This window comes from Sapajus apella, unplaced genomic scaffold, assembly GCF_009761245.1.
Source record: "Sapajus apella isolate SASKATOON/1434 unplaced genomic scaffold, GSC_monkey_1.0 scaffold6, whole genome shotgun sequence".
NCBI lineage: Eukaryota > Metazoa > Chordata > Mammalia > Primates > Cebidae > Sapajus > Sapajus apella.
In genome coordinates this window covers 11,923,523-11,943,281 of record NW_022436946.1, presented here as the reverse complement: position 1 = coordinate 11,943,281, position 19,759 = coordinate 11,923,523, and the positions used below count along the sequence as shown (strand labels likewise).

General features: G+C 42.2%; 1 protein-coding gene across 2 annotated transcripts in view; it reads left to right on the top strand.

Annotated features, from left to right (window-relative positions):
• The window catches only part of ARFGEF3 (ARFGEF family member 3), a 175,781-nt gene that overhangs the window by 11,918 nt on the left and 144,104 nt on the right, over nucleotides 1-19,759 (top strand). The window contains exon 1 of one of the 2 annotated variants that reach the window (XM_032274647.1): nucleotides 8,640-11,032. The exons of the other annotated variant lie outside the window; for it this stretch is intronic. Within the exon in view, the coding sequence (XP_032130538.1) occupies nucleotides 10,989-11,032 (44 nt within the window). The 5' untranslated portion in view covers nucleotides 8,640-10,988. Of the gene's footprint in view, nucleotides 1-8,639; nucleotides 11,033-19,759 lie in introns of those variants that run through there. 2 annotated transcript variants of the gene reach the window in all.

Sequence of the window (19,759 nt, the reverse complement as noted above, 5' to 3'; positions counted from 1 at the left end):
ATATGAGTAAAAGAATTTGATAAACTCTGCTCTAAAGGTTGCTTCCTCATCCAAAGTTTAACCCAGCATTGAGGTTTTCTGTGGTTCTGGGTTTGTGATAAAAGGTCTGTCTTCAGTGTGAAGAGAATAGGGTGGTAATAACACCGGAAGAGGTTTCTGCCCCACTGGCTAGGAATGTTTAAAATTGTTAGGCACATACATATATTTAGAATTGTTACAGTCTCCTGCTTAATTGATCCCTTTATCATTATGTAATGACCTTCTTTGTCTAGTGTTCGTGTGTATGTGTGTGGCTAGATCAGCTGGAGAGAATATGGTTTTATTGTGTCCAAGGACATATTTTTGGTTCTCCTTTTACTCATTTGGCTTTATTTTATTCAGTGATCTTTTGCTTTACCCCAGAGCCAGCTAACTATCTTTCGCACCCATGGGAACTGTTCACAAAATTGGTGGGAGGGGTGCCAGATGAGATACTATGGATGAATATATACATATGTATATGTCTTTACATATTTTCACCATTAGCAATTCAATGCAGAGTTTTTCCCCTAATGATGAAGATTATCCTAATGTACAAAGATCCATCATCATCTTGTATTCAAAAGAATGGGCATTATTATATTTCAGATGCACAATGAGATCTATCAAGCATTCTTATACAGAGAATTGAACCGTATGAATGAGACACAGCAGATGTGAGCCTTGCACTAAAAGGCGTTTTTTTTTTTTTTTAAATTCTGAAGGAGGAGAATGAAGATATATAAAATGGAAAACATTGTGATATGGTAGCAAATGTAAATTTATTATAGACTTTCATATGGATAAAGAGATTTTAGTTTGTGATTCACAATAGTGAGGAGCTTCTCAAAGCCTCTTCTAAGACATAAGAAGCCATAATTAGAGCAGAAAAGATATGGAATCAATACCAGTCTGATTTACTATTCCATGTTATCATTAAGGAAATGATATAAAGAGGAGACATACAGTAATGGACTTTTCCCCCTGTGTTGTAAATCAGTCCTTCTTTAATCCTTTGGTTCATCTTTCAAGCACTTTAAACCACGAGAGCATTTACTCTGTTAAATCGTTATGTTTAATGTGGCATCCTTCTATTTGAGCATCTACTAAAAAAAAAAAAAAAAAATCCAGGCACTGTAAATATTTGTCTGCTCATTGTGGAGAATTTGGAAATGTTATTTTTTCTTCTACTGTGCTTACATTTAATATATGGGAAATAAACCAAGCTTATAAACTATCTCTTGGATTCTTCTGATTTTGAATTCAGATTTAGTCTTCATTTGTGTAACAAATTATCTCTTAGAGGTGATTATTTGAAGATTTTTTAAATTGTTGTTTTGGAAAGGGCTACAGGGATCATTCATATAATCTTGAATACCTTTGTTCTTCTTTTTCCTATTTTTCTCTTTTGCCATTGATTTGTTAATTTCATGTTAAATATATTCCCATTTTCATAATTACTAATATTGTTTGGTCAATTGTGTACATTACTAATGTAGCTCAAATCAGAAGAACCCTTGAAGAGCCTGTCTTGAAATTGAATCCTTGAGAGACCTATGTTGTATTATCTTTCCTTTTGCCATTGATTGCTCTAAGGACTTTTCAATGATTAAGTGACTGGTGACTGGACTCAGTTATGCACAGAGCATTCTAAGAGAGACAATGATGATTAAGTATTTTAGATGGAATTAAGGAGGTCAAGAGACATTGCTTATTTGTGCCGAAGGCTTTGTCACTGATCAAGCGCTCACGTTGTTGATGTGGTGAGCAACAAGGGTAGGAATTAATGCAGAGCCCATTGAGATTCAATGTCAGGGAGGGAGCGAGGTCCAGGGAATATGTACTGTGGAATATTTCCTGGCTTTATTAGTGGCTAGTCACTTGAAAATCTTTCCACCCTCCTGCCCTTAGTCTTGCTTTTGATTTTGGGGTAAGTTTTAAGGGTCCTTATCTTCCTCCTTGAGGAGCCTGCAACCTTGCTATCTTTGCTCCTCTTTTCCCTTTTCTTAAACTACAAGGCCTTCTTACATGCATCTTTTCAGGGTTGAATAAATCTATGAATTAGTGGGCTACTATGGTATCCTTACACTCAAGAAGCCATTGAGCTCAGGCTCCGTCTTAGAATCATCCTCCCTATGCCCTTTTTGCTTCATAAGCAAAATCCAATTTAGGATGTTCCCTAATAGTGACAGATTTGGTGAAAAATATGACCGTATGACCAAGTACAGTTGCCATTCATCATCACTGAATCCATCGTGGTTATCCACTGGTTTTTCAACCAAGTAATAACATAAGACTTGGAGACTACCAATCAAGAACATTTAGAATATTCTGCAGTTGTTGAGTAGAGAGGGTGGGCTATTCTGGCTCTCTATACTTTTGTGTTTTCATAATGGTGAATATCAGCCTTTTATTTCCATGTTTAAAACTCCCTTGAGCATTGCTTGTAGGCCCAATCTAAGGATGATAAATTCTCTCAGCATTTGCTTATCTGGGAAATAATTTATTTCTCCTTCATTTATGAAGCTTACAGTTGCTGAATATAAAATTCTTGGTCGAATTTTTTTTTCCTTTGTCTTTCAGCATTTCGAAAATGTCATTTAGTTCTCTTCTATCCAAGAGGCTTCTGTTGAAAAATCTACTGTTAGTCTGATGGGGTTTTCTTTATAGGTGACTAGATGCTTTTCTCTTGCTGATTTTAAAATTCTTTCACTTTTACTTTATTTTTTTATTTTTACTTTTTTGAGACAGGGTCATGCTCTGCCGCTCAGGCTGGAGTGCAGTGGAGCAATCTCAGCTTACTGCAACCTCTGCCTCCCAGGTTCAAGCAATCCTCCCACCTCAACCTCCCTATAGCTAGGACTACAGGCATGTGTCACCACACCCAGCCAATTTTTTTTTAGTTTGTGTTTGTTTGTTTTGGTAGAGATTGGGTTTCATCATGTTGCCCATGCTGGTTTCAAACTACTTGACTCAAGTGATTCACCTGCCTCAGCTTCCCAAAATGCTGGGATTACAGGCATGAGCTACCACACCTGGCTTACTTTTACTTTAGACACTCTAATTATAATATGCTGCAGTGAAGTCCTTTTTGCAATGCATTTTTCTGGGAATTGCTAGGCCTCTTGTATGTGGAGGATCTGTCCAAATCTCTTGCCAGACTTGGGAAATTTTCATCAATTATTTTCTTAAATAGACCTTTGGTCTGTCTTTTCCCTCAGGAATACTGATAATTCATAAATTTGGTTGCTTTATGTAGTCCCAAATATCTCAAAGGCTTCGTTCATTCTTTTTTCCTTATATTTTGCCTGACTGTATTATTTCAAAAGACCTGCATTCAAGTTCTAAGATTCCTTCTTCTGCTTGGTCTAGTCTATTACTGAAGCTTTTGAATATATTTTATAATTTCTTCAATGAATTTTTCAGTTACAGAATTTTTTTTGGGATATCTATCTCCTTGGTAAATTTTTCATTCATATCATGAATTGATTTTCTGATTTCCTTGTATTAGTTTTCAGATTTTTCTTGCATCTCATTGAGCATCTTTAAAATCAATATTTTGAATTTTTTATCTGACATTTCAAGGAATTGTTTTTGATTAGAATTTATTGGTGGAGAATTATTGTGTTCTTTTGAGGGTGTCACATTACCTTGCTTTTTATGCTTCCTGTATCTTTATGTTGACTTATATGCATTTGGAGCAAGGGTAGCTTTTTATTTTAGAATTTGTTTTTGTTGGGCAGGGGGACTTTTCCTCTTGAAGATGTGATTATGATGTTGGTTGGCTAGGGTTTTACTGAAGGCATTCCCTAATCCTCACCATTCTTATGTCCTGGGCCATGTCATAAGATGAAATATAGCATACTTGTCATGGCTCCTCTTTCTTCCATATGCCAAAGCCATGACCAAAACCGTAGGTCTAGAGGTGTTTGAATAAGTATCCCAGTAGCTCCCCTTCATATGTGAGCGGTAAAATTTTAGGGGGACATGTTCTTAGATGCTCTCTTCATCAAGATTGCCCACTATGTGTCTTATAACATCCAGCCTTTTTCACTTTTGTATCCTACTTATCCTTGAAGACTGTGATGAGGTATCCTGAAGTCCTTCCTCAGTCTCCTAGGTAGAAATGATATTTCTCTGCTTTGTGTCTTCACCATTCTCCTTACATAATCCTATCATGAAGTTCATCAACCACATTGGCAGTTGTTTGCAGTTTCTGTTTTCAAACCCTAGCCTCAAGGAGCTCAGCTACACAAACCACTCAGTTTTGTATCTCTTAGCTCAGTGGCTTATAAATGAGGGGGTGAAACTGCTTCTCCAACTTTATATCACGTCTCAGAGAGCCACTGCCTTCATCTCCTAAATTCTTAGAAAATGCAGTATTTGAAAGAATCTGTGACAAAATGGAATCTAAGCTTTGGCAATAGGACTTCTAATATCTTACTGACTGAGAAGGCTTGTCTTAAAGAATAGACCCAGAAGCCCAACACCCAATCCATTGACCTCAGCTAGTGTAGACTTAAATCCTGTGCCCTCTACTTAACTAAAGCCCTGCTCCACCTAATGTATGTTAGATCAGAGGTGGGGGATGATAGTGGTGGTAGTAACCAGGACTCTGGTCAATATTCTATGCCAAAGGATGCTAAAGATACATAGGTTTCAGTTCTCAGTAGATTTCCATGAAAAGTCCTTGGCCACACTTCTAAAGGACAGAAGAACCTCCACGCCCATCCTGCCCCAATCCAGGATTGTCTATTTCTTCCTTCCAGGTCACTTGCAACAGGGCTGGTCCAGATGAGATAAATCTGACAAGATAATCCTGGAGCTATTTTGTCAAATGGCAGCCATTGGCAACAAACCTCTTCTTGGCATTATGAGGTGCCCCTTTATGAACAATTCCAGTGATTATCCTATCCATAACCCAGCCATTTTGCTTACATGCTTCATGATTTTTCAGAACCAACTTCAGTATAATTGCTTTCTCTTGCCAGTTATACTTTCCAGAAAGACTCTAATAGCTTTTTTTTTTTTTTAACCCCATTTGTCACTGTATGTGTTCTACCCTCTCTCCTCCCTGGCTGACCCTCTGCCTGGCCCTCTGCTTCATTTTGCTTGCCTGGTCCAGACACTTCATTCAGTTCAGATAATGACATATTCCTCCTTGTCTTGACATGGGGACCTACTGATTTTTTGTGCAGGGCATGACCACATTCATCAGTGTTTATACTTGGAAAGAACCATACAACAGCCTCCCATTCCTCATATGGTTTTATTTTAATTGCTTTTATGCTGCATTGATCTATTTTAGTGCTTTAGTTCTGTCCTATGAACCCCGAGTGACTTCTGCAAGACATGAGAGGTTTTTTGTTGTTGTTTTGTTTTTGTTTTTTAGAAATAGAGTTGCACTATGTTGCTCAGCCTGGAGTATAGGAGCACAGTCATAACTCACTGCAACCTGGAACTCCTGGATTCAAGCAAGCCTCCTGCCTCAGCCTCCCAAGTAGCTAGCTAGGAGCAAAGGTGTATGGCACCATGCCCAGCTAATTTCTAAAAAATGTTTTGTAGAGATGGAGTTTTGCTATGTTGCCCATGCTGATCTCAGATTCCTGGCTTTAGGTGATCCTCCCACCTTAGTCACCCAAAGTGCTGGAGTTTCAAGTGTGAACCACCATGCCTAGCAGTTTTTTGGCTTTAACTGAAGAAGGAAATATGTCTGCATCAACTGGGAAGAACTTTGTATGATTTAAAATGATGAGGACAGCAAATACCCCAATAGCTGTTTTTGGCACACAGTTTGAGTCTCATCAGTATTTGTAAGGTTTATTGCCGATGTAGAATAAGGAATCTGAGGCAAATATGAGAAAATGAGAAGCCAATTTATTTAGCTCCCGGCGATGTTCTGTGGTCCAGGAAGGGGCCAAAGAAGTTGCGCCTGGCTGATTAGGTTATGGGGTTTTATGGGAAGGGAAGGCAATTGATTGGCTATTGGGGAAACAAAGCAAAGGCAATTTTATTGGCTGTCAGGAAGCAGGAAGTGCCTGAAACTAGTTGCTATTAGTAGGGGGGGCGGGACTTTGGGTAAGTGGGTCTTGATTGGCTGTTGGGGAAACAAAGTGAGGGCAATCCTATTGGCTATTAAGAAGCAGGAAATGCCTGGAGCAAGTGGTTATGGGTAGGCAGGCGGGACCTTGGGTCTTGATTGACTGTTGGGGAAACAAAGTGAAGGCAATCTTATTGGCTATTAAGAAGCAGGAAACGTCTGGAACTAGTGGTTATGGGTAGGCAGGAGGGACCTTGGGTAAGCGGGCCTTCTGGGGGCATACAGAGCAGACTGCTACCAGGCAGGGTCTGATGGGGCTTCTTAAAAAATTTTTCCTGCAGGGTATATTAACAGCGGGCTGGGGGGTGAATGCATAATTTAGTGCTGAATGTGGGCTTGGGTCTGGTATGTGGAGGTGGGTGCGGGGAAGCCCTGCAGCAAGGCCAGATAACAAGCTTGGGTGATGACGCAGTTACCAGGCACGGAGAGAGATGGGTGTGTCCGTTTAACCCTCTGCGAGGCCGCCGGCCTTACAGTATTGTTCCTGCCTTTCTTATGTCATGGCGAAGTGTTGGACTACCCTTGCTACCTCCCACTGTCAGGAGCAAGCAGAGGATGCTGGTGTAGAATTTCCAGTTCATGTTTTTGGTTTGTGCTAATGAATGGAGGATGTGAACATGCTGGACAGGGGCTTCACATTATTCTAGGTAGGTTACAAACATCCCTGCCTCTCTTGGATGTAAACTCATCTTGAGTCTCCTCTTCCTCCCTTCTTTCTTTCCTTTCTACTAGAGCTGACTTGTCTCTGCAGAATCACACAAATGTAAATGAGTTTTGGTTCTGTTGAGTCAAACTCTGTTGAGTTTTGCTGCTTCTGCACCATAAAAAAAAAAAAAGGAGTGGGAACTTTAAGATACTTTGATTAGTCCAAGCCTGGCTAATTTTCAGATTTAGTGAATTCTTTATCTCAGCAAGCTGTGAAAGGCAATATGGAGAATACATTGTCAGTCTTGCTGGGCTCTGTGGGAACCTTGTAAATGAGCAAGGGCTTGTTCTGCAGGAGACCTGAACTGTTCTAGCTTTCCAAGATCAGGCTTGCCATAAACAGGTGACCACAAAAATCTATTTGCAAGGAGAGAGTGACACATGGACTAGTGTTTAGCAGTGGAGGTTGTCGAAATCCATGTTAGAAATCAAGGTGCTCTGAAGATCTAGTTTCTCTTTTTCTTTTCCCTGCTGCCGTGGAAGACAAAGAATATTCTTGTTTCCTTTTAACATAGTCTAAGTGATAATTCCATTCTATTTCCAAACTTGCAAACAGCTGCTTCTGTGGACTGTCTGCCCATTGCAACCCAGTCCTAATGGTTTCCGTGTTCTATTCTGGTTGATAAGGAAGACCTGCAATTAGCTCTCCATTTCAAAGCCTCTCCTTGTTAATAGCCCTGACCTAAAAGCACTTTTAAAGAGATGCAGTCATCACTTAAAGAAGTCACCACTTAAAAAATAAGTGCATAAATCACCCAAGTTAGTATGTAAGGGGTATTGGCTTGAGTGATATTTTAAGATGTGGACAAAATATAATAATGTTTAGAAATAAGCCATGGCCCCTCATCTTTTATGACCATTAGTTGATGACTTGCTAACACTTAGCTTTAAACATTAAAAAATCCGCTGAAAAAAAAAAAAAACAATCCTGTCAGGCCTCCAAGTCCAAGCCTGGCCATTATAGCCCTGGTGACCTGCACATACACCTCTGGGTTGTCCCCGGGAGCCAGAAAGTCTTAAGTAACCACAGATAACAAGGTGGCCACAGAAAGAAGTGAAACGACTTGTTGCTGCCTCAACTAATTGCTCTCCTCCTGCAACCTGCAATCATTGCTCCTGCTCAGCCTTGTGGAGTTTCCTCCCTGGATATTGGGTTTCTTAGGACCCCCACCTCTGTAACTATGTAATTTACCTCACCCTCCCCTCTGCTTGCAACTGATACTCCCCACCCTTATGATCATGCCTGTTTGTAATAGATGACCCCTACCCTTGTGACCATGCGTCCTGTGATGCCCCTCCCCTCCCTAAAATAGGTTATCACCTTTAACTGACCACTTGCCCCAACCTATAAAACCAACTCCTATCCCACCACCCTCCACTGACTTTCTTTTCGGACTCAGCCCACCCGCACCCAGGTGAATAAACAGCCATGTTGCTCACACAAAGCCGGCCTGGTGGTCTCTTTACTTGAACAACATGACTAACAAATCCAATCATGAATTTTTCTTTCTTAGGCCTCTTCATTCCTTTTTTTTGTTTTGTTTTGTTTTGCTCTGTTTTGAGACAGAGTCTCAATCACTCTGTTGGCCAGGCGGGAGTACAGTGGTACAATCTGGGCTCACTGCAACCTCTGTTCCTGGGTTCAAGCAATTCTCCTGCCTCAGCCTCCAGAGTAGCTTGGATTACAGGTATCCACCACCACACCCAGCTAATTGTTGTATTTTTAGTAGAGACAGGGTTTTGCCATGTTGGCCAGGCTGGTCTTGAACTCCTGGCCTCAAATGATCCTCCAACTTCAGCCTTCCAAAGTGCTGGGATCACAGGTGTGAGCCACAGCATCCAGCCTTTTCATCCCTTTTGAATGGAATGAAGATTGGATTTTTGCTGTGTGGATTATTCTATAAATTGTTTTCATCATAAAACTGTGCCTTTAAGGCAAGATAGTCCCAAATTTCCTGCTTTTATTTCAAACTATGCCTCTGTGAAATTGTTTATATTGATGAGTTATACAAATGGAATCCAAGAGATGGAGAGGGACCTGAGCTCATCAATTTAGTGATGTCAGTAGCTCCATAGAGGTATTTATATCTTTCTTTTTCACCCTCTAGGACTTCTGGGAGAAGGCTGGGTGCAGACTAGAATCATATTTTGTTTTCTTGGAAACTTTTGTTTAAGTATTTTATAATTTTGTATATTTTGCTGCATATTTATGTATAGTCGAATTGTATGTAAATCAGTAGGATTATGTAATTACATAATTCCCTGATGTATCTTTCTGAAGTCTGATACATGTGATACAGGAGATCTCCTTTTACCTATTCTATAGTCCATACTCCATTAATATAATGCTTCTTGATGTATTTAATGGCCTTATAATTCACATTTCCCATCTGAATTTGGGACACATGAGAACACAAGTTAACATTTTCAAACCTTTACCAAGTGTCAGGGACTTTTACTATATATATGCTGGCCTCACTTAATCTTGACAGCACTCTTGTGTGAGACAGTGGGCACACTGAGGTTGGAGAGGCTATTGCAGCTGGCCTCGCTCCTTGTGCCAGTCCAGGGCAGAGCCAGGGCTGCTGGACCCCTAAGATCACCTTCTTAATTCACTATGGGGTATTAGCTCTCCGATTATTTGACTTAATACAGAAGTTTTTTTTATTATTTGTAATTTATGGGAAGAACTGAGATACATACAATTAAGTTTCATGTAGTAAATGACTTGATGAAGCACCATTGTTGAAAAAAACCTAGAAAATCTGCTATATTTTGCCATTGCCCACTCACAAGTGCAGTTTATCAATAAAGGATTATAGATTAGACCACCTTGTATCGAAACAGCTTTACATGGAATTTCCAAGGAGCTAGTACTTTTAAAAGAGGTTTGTTCTATATTCAGACTGAGGGGAGTGTCATGAATTATTAGAGCTATTAAGATTAGTGTATATCCCCAACTTTGCCAGGAAATGACCTAAATTGACTTTACCTCTCTGTAAGGCAGGAGGAAACTTTAAGATAAAGCAGACTCTAGTCTGGAATTGATGTGAATACCCACTGGGGAAACCTGAGTAATTATGTAATTAAATAACTAACTCTTACTTCTCCACCTTCTGCTGACTTGAGCAAGGGAAAAGGCCGGTTAACAATTCATATGGTTTTTTAATAAGGGTTAAGGTGAGCAAAACTGAAGAATTACTGAGAGAAGATTTAGGATAGGGCTCATTTTTAGGCCTAAAGGAATGCTTCTAGAATATTTAAGTGAGAGCAGACCTAAACTAATTTTCAATTTAATGAAGTCCAGAGAGAATTGTTCTATTTAAAATAATGTTTTTGTTTTTCCTGAAACTGTAACTGCCCTGTGGTGTGCTTTATTTTATAAATCCTGTTTTGTTTTTCTGTATTGACCAGCTGGAAGAAAAACCTTCTAAAACAAAAGGGGTTTTGTATGCATATTTCAGAGGCTGTTGGTGGGACAGAAGCCAGGAAACTGGGTCCAGCTGTGCTTGGGGGTGGGGGGAGAAGGGATCCCAGAGTGGGAGGGGCAGAAGGAGAGGGCTGAACACAGAGGACTGATTAGGTGGGAGGGCTGCTGGATTTACCCCCAACTCTGAAATAAAGCTGGGTATGGAAGAACAGGCCAGCAACACCACCTTTGCTGAAAATGGGGAGGGTAGCATTCGTGCATTTCAGAGGTAATAAACAGATGTAATTTACAGTCAACAGGAGGGTTTAAGAAAAAAAAAAAGTTGTTAAAGGTGCGCATGCCCAGGCATCCAGTGCAGAGGATGTTCTTAACGAATGTTTGCTCGAGATAATGGCCTCACTGCGCTCAGTTCTGCATGTTGACATCTCTATCGGTGGGGTCTGGAGAGTGTGATGCTGAGTAGGAAGACAGGGTGGGGACTGAGCTCACGTGGATCAGGCAATTGGCAACGGGGAGCAGGTGGCCCGGGTTTGGAGTCAGAGCCAAACACGCAGCGTGGTGCGTGCTGGAAAGGCAGTGAGGAACAGGACACGCTCTCTCCTCTCAAAGAGCTCGTCACTTGCTGAAGAGAAAGCAAGAGGTCATCATAATACACAGGCCAAGTCCTGGTTTTTCCTCATATGCCTGTTGGGGCCTCGAGCTGGTCATTTTGCCTGTCAGTTTCTATAAACGGAGATGGAAACAGGAAGGTGGGGAGGTGCTTCTGTTTCCCCAGCATGGTAAGTTTGGCGAGACCCCATTGCAGGCCACAGAGGTGGCCTCCACCTCCCCTGTGAGTGCTCAGCATATGTCCACTGTGGGTCTGTCCAGGGAAGGGCCTTGCTCCTTTGTGTCTCCCCTGCATTGGGGCAGGAGGGCAGCTCCCACCCACGGGGCTCGCTCTCAGAACCCTCGGTGCGTTACTGATGTGGACTGAGGGAGCACTTCTCAAACTCTTTGGTCTCAAGACCCTGCACGTTTTTAAAAATTATTTATCCCACAGAGCTTCTATTTAAAATTTGGATTATATCGATTTACCATATTAGAAACTAAAACAAAATGTTTAAAATTATTAAAAACATTAGCAAACCCATTTCATGTTAATATACTTTTAATGAAAAATAACTACTTTTATTATACTTCTACCAACCTCATAGCTATGGAATGAATATCCCCCACCTCCCTAAACAATGTAGTCCTTGCTGGGTTCTTATGAAGATTACATAAGAAAGTAAGACGGCAGTTTGCAGAATGTACAACAAATCGTGAATGAAATGTCACTCTAGTAAACAGGCTCACAGTTTTCCGGCAGTCTGCAGCATGATTAAGGATTTCCCCCTCCTGTGCTGGGTTTCAAAGTGTGATTTTTAGATAGGAAACAAGGGTACCAGGAAGAAAGCGCAGATAAGACTCTGGATTTAAGTAGCATTATTTCTTAGTCCTGTGACTATAAAGGGACCTAATTGGTCATTGGGAATTATAGGCAAATCTGCCTGGGCAGGCAAGATCTGGAAAACTTGACTATGGCAGTCTTAAGTGTTCTTTAAAATAAATTCTGGCGTCTGAAAAAAGGGAACTGGGATCTAATGCTGCTCTAACAGTGTGTTCTGTTTCCATTTTTACTTATAGACTCAAATTTCTTTGAGCTGGCCTCTCTCGAGGCAGTCCATGGATGAGGGTGGCTGTTGATGGAGCTATGGGTGGGTGGGACAGAGGACATCACATTTCCAGTAGTACTGCAACACATACCTCCCTGAAGATAATGCTGTGGTTTTATTTTTAACCAGAAAATATTCAGGTGCATTCTTAGTTTAGGAGTTAATTATTGGCATTTTAAATTCTCCAGGCCTTTCATCCTTTTCCAATGAAGAAACAATTACTTGCCTACCCAACATCCAACTGCTCCTGACCCCCATACCAGGTATAGGACCTGCCTTCATTATCAGCCCTGTGCTTCCAAGGAGGCTGGCCACGGGCTTGCCTGGCATCAGAATATGAGGGGGGTACCCTCTCAGTCTTGTGAAAGTGAAGTCCTTTCTTCCACCGAAACGTTTCATATTCAAATGATGCTTGGAGCAGCTATAGCTGTTTGCAGCTGTGAGAAGAGCCAGCCAGGGAATCAAGCTGACACATGGTGGATCCGAAGAAAGATAAAAAGGTCCTCCTGGCTGTGTAAAGGGAGCACTGAATCACCTAAACCTGGAGCCAGTCTGCCTCCTTGTTTAGGCCACTCAGGGAATTGGACTTTCTGTTACTTGCAGCTGAACACACCCTAATTGATGCACCCTCTCTAAAGGAATGATCACGACCCATAGGACCCAGAGAAGGGAGGCTAGCTCAGGTGTGTGCAGCTGCCATAACCAATCTGAAGATCTGTGGTAGGATTCTTGTCTTTGTGTCTGACTGTCTTCTGACCATTTTGTTGTCCTTTAATTTTGTGTGTAAGATAAAGAGTTGAAGTTTTAAATTAAATGGTTGGTAACTTTGATAAGATAGGGAGGAGACCTGAGATATCTGTGGCGTTTACAAGGTATGGGACCTTAGACATGGGGCTTTGGGTTTCTTTTCACCCCTTGAGCATGCAGATGTATATTATAGCTTCGACCTGCCTCCATAAATTACCGATTTACTTGTAGGCTGTCCCATCCAGACCCTGAACTCCATCATCCTTATGCCCATGGCTGCTGGTGCAACACAAGTGACCCCCAGTAATGAGTTACCAATTATGGAGCATTGTTCTACACCAGGAATTATACTAATAGCTTGGCATGCATTGTCTTACTAATGTTTACTGCAAGTACAATAGGTACTAATATAATCTGCACTCTAATGATAAGAGCACTGAGTCTTGAGTGATAAAATCATTTGCTTGAGGTCCCACAGCTAATATATGATAGAGGTTCAAATATAGGTCTGACTTGAAAATTGTTTTCTTTTTCTTCAATGCATATTTGTTGAATATCTGCCATTTAGACATGTTAGAATAGGAATTGTTGTTCCTGTTTATTTCACCTTTCACCCTTGGGAAATGTATTGGGACAGAGGACACATATGTCATACTTGAATATTGCCTCTTCTCTGGAAATAGGCCTTAGTGGAGTATGTGACTTACAAATGTGTTCAGTTGTCAGCAAGGGAAAGCCTAGCAGTGGTTTAAATGAGATGGGGTCATTTTCCTCAAGGCTGTCTGGAGGTCAGCTTTCGGCACTGATATCGCCAGGATTCTCTTGGCCTTCCATTATATCTGACTCTTTGTGCACAAAATGGCTGTTGCAGCTTCAGATATCACATCTCCATCCAGAAAGAAGTCCGAAAGACTGAAGGCAGAAGGGCAGAGCCAACTAAACAGGTCTGGTCCTTTTCGTTGGTAAAGCAAAAGTTCTTCTGAGGTTATAAGGGAGGCAGGAAAAGTGGAAAACAGGATAGTTGGGAAAGGCTCACACCAATCCTACTACCACTTGGAGCTGACCATGCTGTTGGGCAAAATAAATTGGACTCTGGTCACTAAGGAGAAGGCTGCTGACGTTGCCAGCCACACATCTGAAAGTGGAAGCTGTTAGAATTTGAAGAGGTGGTGGAGATATCCCCATCCTGCAAGCAAAACAACTGAGACTTGTAGGGAACACAAGTGTCTGAGCCAGGACAAAAGAAAAGGGTTTGTTTCCCTAGACTGCTGCTCTTCTCACTGTGCTGTCCCTTTCAAAGCTTTTACATATCTCCTCTGCAAGTTGTTCCTCTCATCCTTTTTTGAGATGAGAGTTTTGCTCTTGTTGCCCAGGCTGGAGTGCAATGGCGTGATCTCGGCTCACCAGAACCTCTGCCTCCTGGGTTCAAGAGATTTTCCTGCCTCAGCCTCCTGAGTAGCTGGGATTATAGGCATACACCACCACACCTGCCTAATTTTGCATTTTTAGTAGAGATAGCATTTTGCTGTGTTGGTCAGGCTGGTCTTGAACTTCTGACCTCAGGTAATCCTCCTGCCTCAGCCTCCCATAGTGCTGGGATTATAGGCATGAGCCTCCAAGCCTGGCCCTCTCATTCTTTTGAAGGAGGCTGGGGAGGTCAGAACCTTCCTAGTATCTGGTGGATAGAAACTAAGCTTCGGAGAGAGCCAAATATCATGCCCAGGATTATCCCCTACTTCTGTTCAGAGCTAAACTATGGGAGGGAGTTGGACCAGAGTGCTTTTCCCACTGTCCTTTGTGATACCGTGACCCTTTATGGTCTCTCTCCCTAGCCTGGAGCAGTGAGGCTCCTTGCTCAGGCCCCCTGGGCTTTCAGATGGGTAGGCACATCTGCCTTGACACCTGATCAAGGAAGGCTCTCGCTCTCAAGGAACAATTGGGTAGAGCCCAGCCTCCATAAGAATATTGGGTCCCTGTGTGTCCCTGGGGAGGAGAGAATGCCCCCTAGTATAGCCATGAAGAGTGGTGATGCCCCGTAGACTTGAGTCTGAACGTTTCTCTCCAGGCTGGTCTGACCCTGTCTTTCAGTCCAGTTCCTGGTTCAGTCCTCTATGGCCTGTTTCCGCCTTTCCATGCTGGGACAGTGTGTGCCTTGGTGCTTTCCGACACATTGGGGGAAACACTGTAGCCCACCTCAGCATCCACCTATGTGAATAATGTGTCCAGTCACCCTGGTAACAAGGCGTTGGGTGTAGCCAGCAGCAGGTGTAGGTGGGCAAGTCAAGTGCTCCTAAGTTTTCCTCAATTTAGGAACTTCTTCCAATTATACTAGGATGGAAAATGAGTGTGTGTTGGGGGGGTTTAATCTAGGGAAAGGGAAAACACCTGTCCTGAGCTAAAGGCAGCTACATAATAGGATTTTGCGGTAAAATAATAGAGTAGAATAATTATAGTGTTTATAATACTTGAGTATTTGTTTACTGACAGATTGCCTTTTCTTCCATGTGAACATTTTTATCAGCTTCCAGGACCTTAGCTGGTTTTCATTGGTTTTTGTGGGCACCTACATGTGTAGTTCTGCAAGCTTACTAAGTCTCTATTTGGATGCAGGGCATTTACAACCACTCCTGCTGCAAATGATGGTGCTGCATTTGCTTTTCGTGGTGTCTGATATGAATGGCGAGAATAATAACATGAGGCAGACTTAGGTTCCCCACTGTCTCTGGCCCCTTATGTAGAATCTGTCCTGTCCTCCACAGTCCCTTTTTCATGCCCTGGGTTGGGATAGTTGTCAGGCAGCTTTTACTGTCTTAGTTTGACTGCCTTTTGCTCTTGAATCATTGCACTAAAGAGAACAGTTTGCTACTGTTTAATGTCTTCAGTGCGTTAAAAAAAAATACTGGGCATATTTGTTTTACTTCCAGCACATGTCTCATTTGGAAAGGTCATGCATTTATATAGTCAACTCGCTATTATCCTGCTTGGAGTGAAGCAGCCTGATGTATTGCTGTATATACAGTTGCCTTCGGGGTGACCAGGCTATCAGGCAGTTGCAAACAGACTAAAGGGCACCTGTTGTGCCCACACACAAACCCAACCTCTAGCACAACATTTATCCCAAGAAACAGCCTTGTCTTGTCTTCACGTCACATAGTGCCAAACCTGAGGCTACTTGCTGGGCAGGCTAATGTCAGCTGACCTGCAGGCTGGAATAGGGAGGTATAAGGTCTGTGATATATTTAAAGCAGGCAGCTAGTAAGGAATCAGCCCAACCTTTTTGGCTCCTACCCAAGGCCTGTTTTTATAAAGAGTGCTTGCAGTACAGGATCGAAAGGGATGTTCAGTAGTTGAAATACCACAAACATATTACTGCTGGGAGAAGTTGCTGTTTATGGGAAAATAAAATTTTACCTCATTGTTCTCTGCCTGATGCTTGTTGCCAAAATGAATTACTTAAGGGGAGTTATCTCATACATGGATGCATGAAAGTGATGTTTGGTGCCTATGGAGAAGGTACTGCAAAGCTTTTAGCAGAGGACAGAAGCTGTAACTTCAAAGGTAAAAAGGTTTCAGTTTGACCTACAGAAACACCGATTTAAAATTATTTAGAATGTAAGAATACACACACAAATGACACACTTGTGAAAAAAGGTAATATCAGGGTCTGAATTGAGCATGTTCTCAATGTAGAAAATTCAAAAGCCTAGGAAACATAAGTATTGACACACACATCATGTTATTTGAACCACGCAGAAGGTTTTACTACATCCCTGCTTTATAGGTGAAGAGATTGAGGCTTTGTGAGGATAACTTGCCCAGGTTTACCCAGAAACAACTGTTAAAATCTAAACTCTAACCAGTGACTCCTGTGTGCAAAGATGAATCTTAATATTTGGTTTATTTTCTTCTGCGATATCTAACAGTTAGCATATATGGTATGTCAGGTTTTGAAGCTTGCTATTTTCACTTAGCATATCAAACACATTTTCCCAATGTTATTAAGTGTTAATTAAAAACATTTTGAAAGCCATTAAAATTCCATCAAATTGATATGCCATGGTAGGGAGGAAGGTCATTTTACTGTCTCCTTTATTATAGGAATGATTTTAACAATTGGTCTAAAATTAACATGAAATACAGATATCTTCTCCTCTTTGAAGCTATCGTCTCAGTTTTTAAAATGTATGTGGTGAATCATGCCTGTAATTCCAGCACTTTGGGAGTCCTAGGAGGGAGGATCCCTTGAGCCCAGGGGTTTGAGACCAGCCTGGGCAACATGGCAAAACTCCGTCTCTACCAACTTTTAAAAAAATAAGCCAGCCTGTAGTCCCAGCTACCAATGAGACTGAGGTGGGAGGATCACTTGAACCTGGGAGGTTGAGGCTGCAGTGAACAGTGATTGAGCCACTCACTATACTCTAGCCTGGGCAATAGAGCAAAACCCTATCTCAAAAAAAAAAAAAAAATAGTTCACTTGCATGTTAGATGATTTCACAAAGATGTTCATTGCTAGTTCATTGTGAACCAAGTGAGATAAACATGTTCCCCCACAGTTATTTAATGATATTCTTAAAACCACCTGTATGTAACCAGCTACCATATCCTGTGTCATGGGGGTGGAGGAAGCACTAACCTTGCCAGGAGGGGCTCTTGGAATGCTAATAGGGCAAGCAGGAATATGGGGCAGGGTGGCATTTGGAAGGGTGGAAGGATGTGTCAAGTGGACATGAGGCTTAGCAGTGCCGAGCATGTGTTTGATGAGCGTGTGATTCTGAGCCTTAAGTGGTATAGTCGATCTCAGCACCAGAGATGAAGCTTTAAGGTAATGTCCTTGGCCTTTCCCTGTATTTAAACTAGCCTGATGCTTATCTTTTACTGTATCTGAGGCTAAATTTAATGGTGTAGTGCTGAAAGTTTTATCACTACAGATAAAAAGTCAATGAAAGAGTGAAGGGTACAGATTTTTCTATCTTCTGGAGCCCATGTACTTGCCCATTTTATATCTGAGTGTGCAATTCAAACAGAAACAGTTCTCAGTGCTGCATTTCCTGGGAGAAGAGGAGATTATTGTGTTGGTTCCATGTGCTGCGTGGTTTAAGGGAAGAACATAGGAAAACTGGAAGATTAAACCTTTTCAATACTTTGGTTAATCTGCAGGGATGCCGGTGCTTGCTTCCATGTTGTGGGGGCCTTTTTTCCCTCCTTTAGCCTTTGCTCCTTTGTGGTGGAGAGAGAACCCGGTGCTATGGAAAAGGTGTAGGCTTTTGTGTCCTAGAATCCTCATATTTGAGTCTGGACTCCTGCATTTACCAACTCTGTCCATGGATCCATGACTCCAGGAGGTTCGTGTCTTGGACTGTGAAATGGACAGGATAATGCCCATTGCCCCACTTCCTGCGAGGATTCAATGAGCTAACTCACTGAGAAAGTCCCTAGCTCACATCACTTCTTTTTCTTTCCATGCTGCCTCCTCTTGAGCAGTGACCAAAGCATGCCTAGTTTTTTCTGACTTTCACAGTAGACTTAGGCTTCTAGTGGGAGCTGATAATTCATCGTAGTTAGGTGACATGGGACAGGTTACCATCTCTGAGCCTGTCTGCTCATTGAATATGGAAATAATTAGATATCACATAGTGTGTTAACAGTCAAACCAGATAATGTATACCAAGTCAGAATGCCTGGCACAGAGTGAGCATCAATGGCTGGAGGGTACTGGTACTAAATGGACATATCTTAGAAGGACAGCCTTCCTTCTGGCATCTTCCTGAGCATCACGACCTCTTCTGACTACTGCTGCTTTGCTGGCATCATTAATTCTCTCTACTCAGTGGCTGGAGGGATTTCTCAGAGCTCTGTCCTTCTGTTCTGCACCTTGTACATTTCCTTCAAAGTTTCATCCACTTCCAAGTTTTCAGCTACTACTTATAGATTGGTAACTTCTAAATTTTTCCTTAGCTCCAGGCTAGTACATCCAATTTGTTACGTATTAGTACTTGGATTCCCGAAGGCACTTTGAACTCAAAAATACGGTTGCTGTCTTTCCCACTTACTTCCTCAAAGCTATTCTTTCAGGCAGTCCTCTCTACTTCATTTGCATGCTGTCTCTGTAGGTTCTTTTTCCTTTTTCCCATTCCTGAATGCAGACACCTCAATGCACATTTAGTGCTGGGTCCTTCCATTAGAACAGAGTCCTTCCTCTCGGCTCTCCTGCCTCTGGTTAATGAAGATGATAACAATGAAGTTATCATAAGGCAACTGTGACCATGAGAAAGAGCACCATGATCACAAGCATTTATTGAGAATGTCTAATGTGCTAGGTACTGTCACTGCTACCATGAGTCCTAGATGAGGCGGGGCCCTGCCTTGTACCCATATTGTAGAGGCTTTATTCTCAGTCTCCACAGGGCAATGGAAATGTTCCCACCCAAAGCCCGCCCTTCTCTCTCTGGGTACTGAAGACCTCAGAATTCCCTGCTCCGTCTGTGTTGAGCCTCCATACAGAAATCGGCTGTCGGGACCAGGCAAGGTGGCTCAGGCTTGTAATCCTAGCACTTTGGGAGGCCAAGGTGAGTGGATCACCCGAGGTCAGGAGCTCAAGACCAGCCTGGCTAACATGGTGAAACCTCGTCTCTACTAAAAACACAAAAATTTGCCAAGCGTGGTGGCAGGCGCCTGTAATCCCAGCTACTTGGGAGGCTGAGGCAGGAGATTTGCTTGAACCCAGGAGGTGGAGGTTGTAGCAAGCCAAGATTGCACCATTGCACTCCAGCCTGGGCAACAGAGCAAACACCATCTCAAAAAAACACAAACAAACAAAAAGTCAGCTGTGTGATCTCTTACCTGGCTCTATCTTTCAGAAGGCAAATGGTACCACAAGTATGTGCATCCCTAGGCCTAAGGGCTGGCCACGAAGCAGCTGCCTGCAGTGATTGTGGGTTGGGATTGGTTGGTCTGCAGGCTGAGGTGTCCATGTTGCTGTCTGAGACCCCTTGCGGAACAGGACAGACCCGGGGCCCTCCAGAGCGCTATAAATGTTAGGAAGACCCTGAGCAGTCAGGGCTT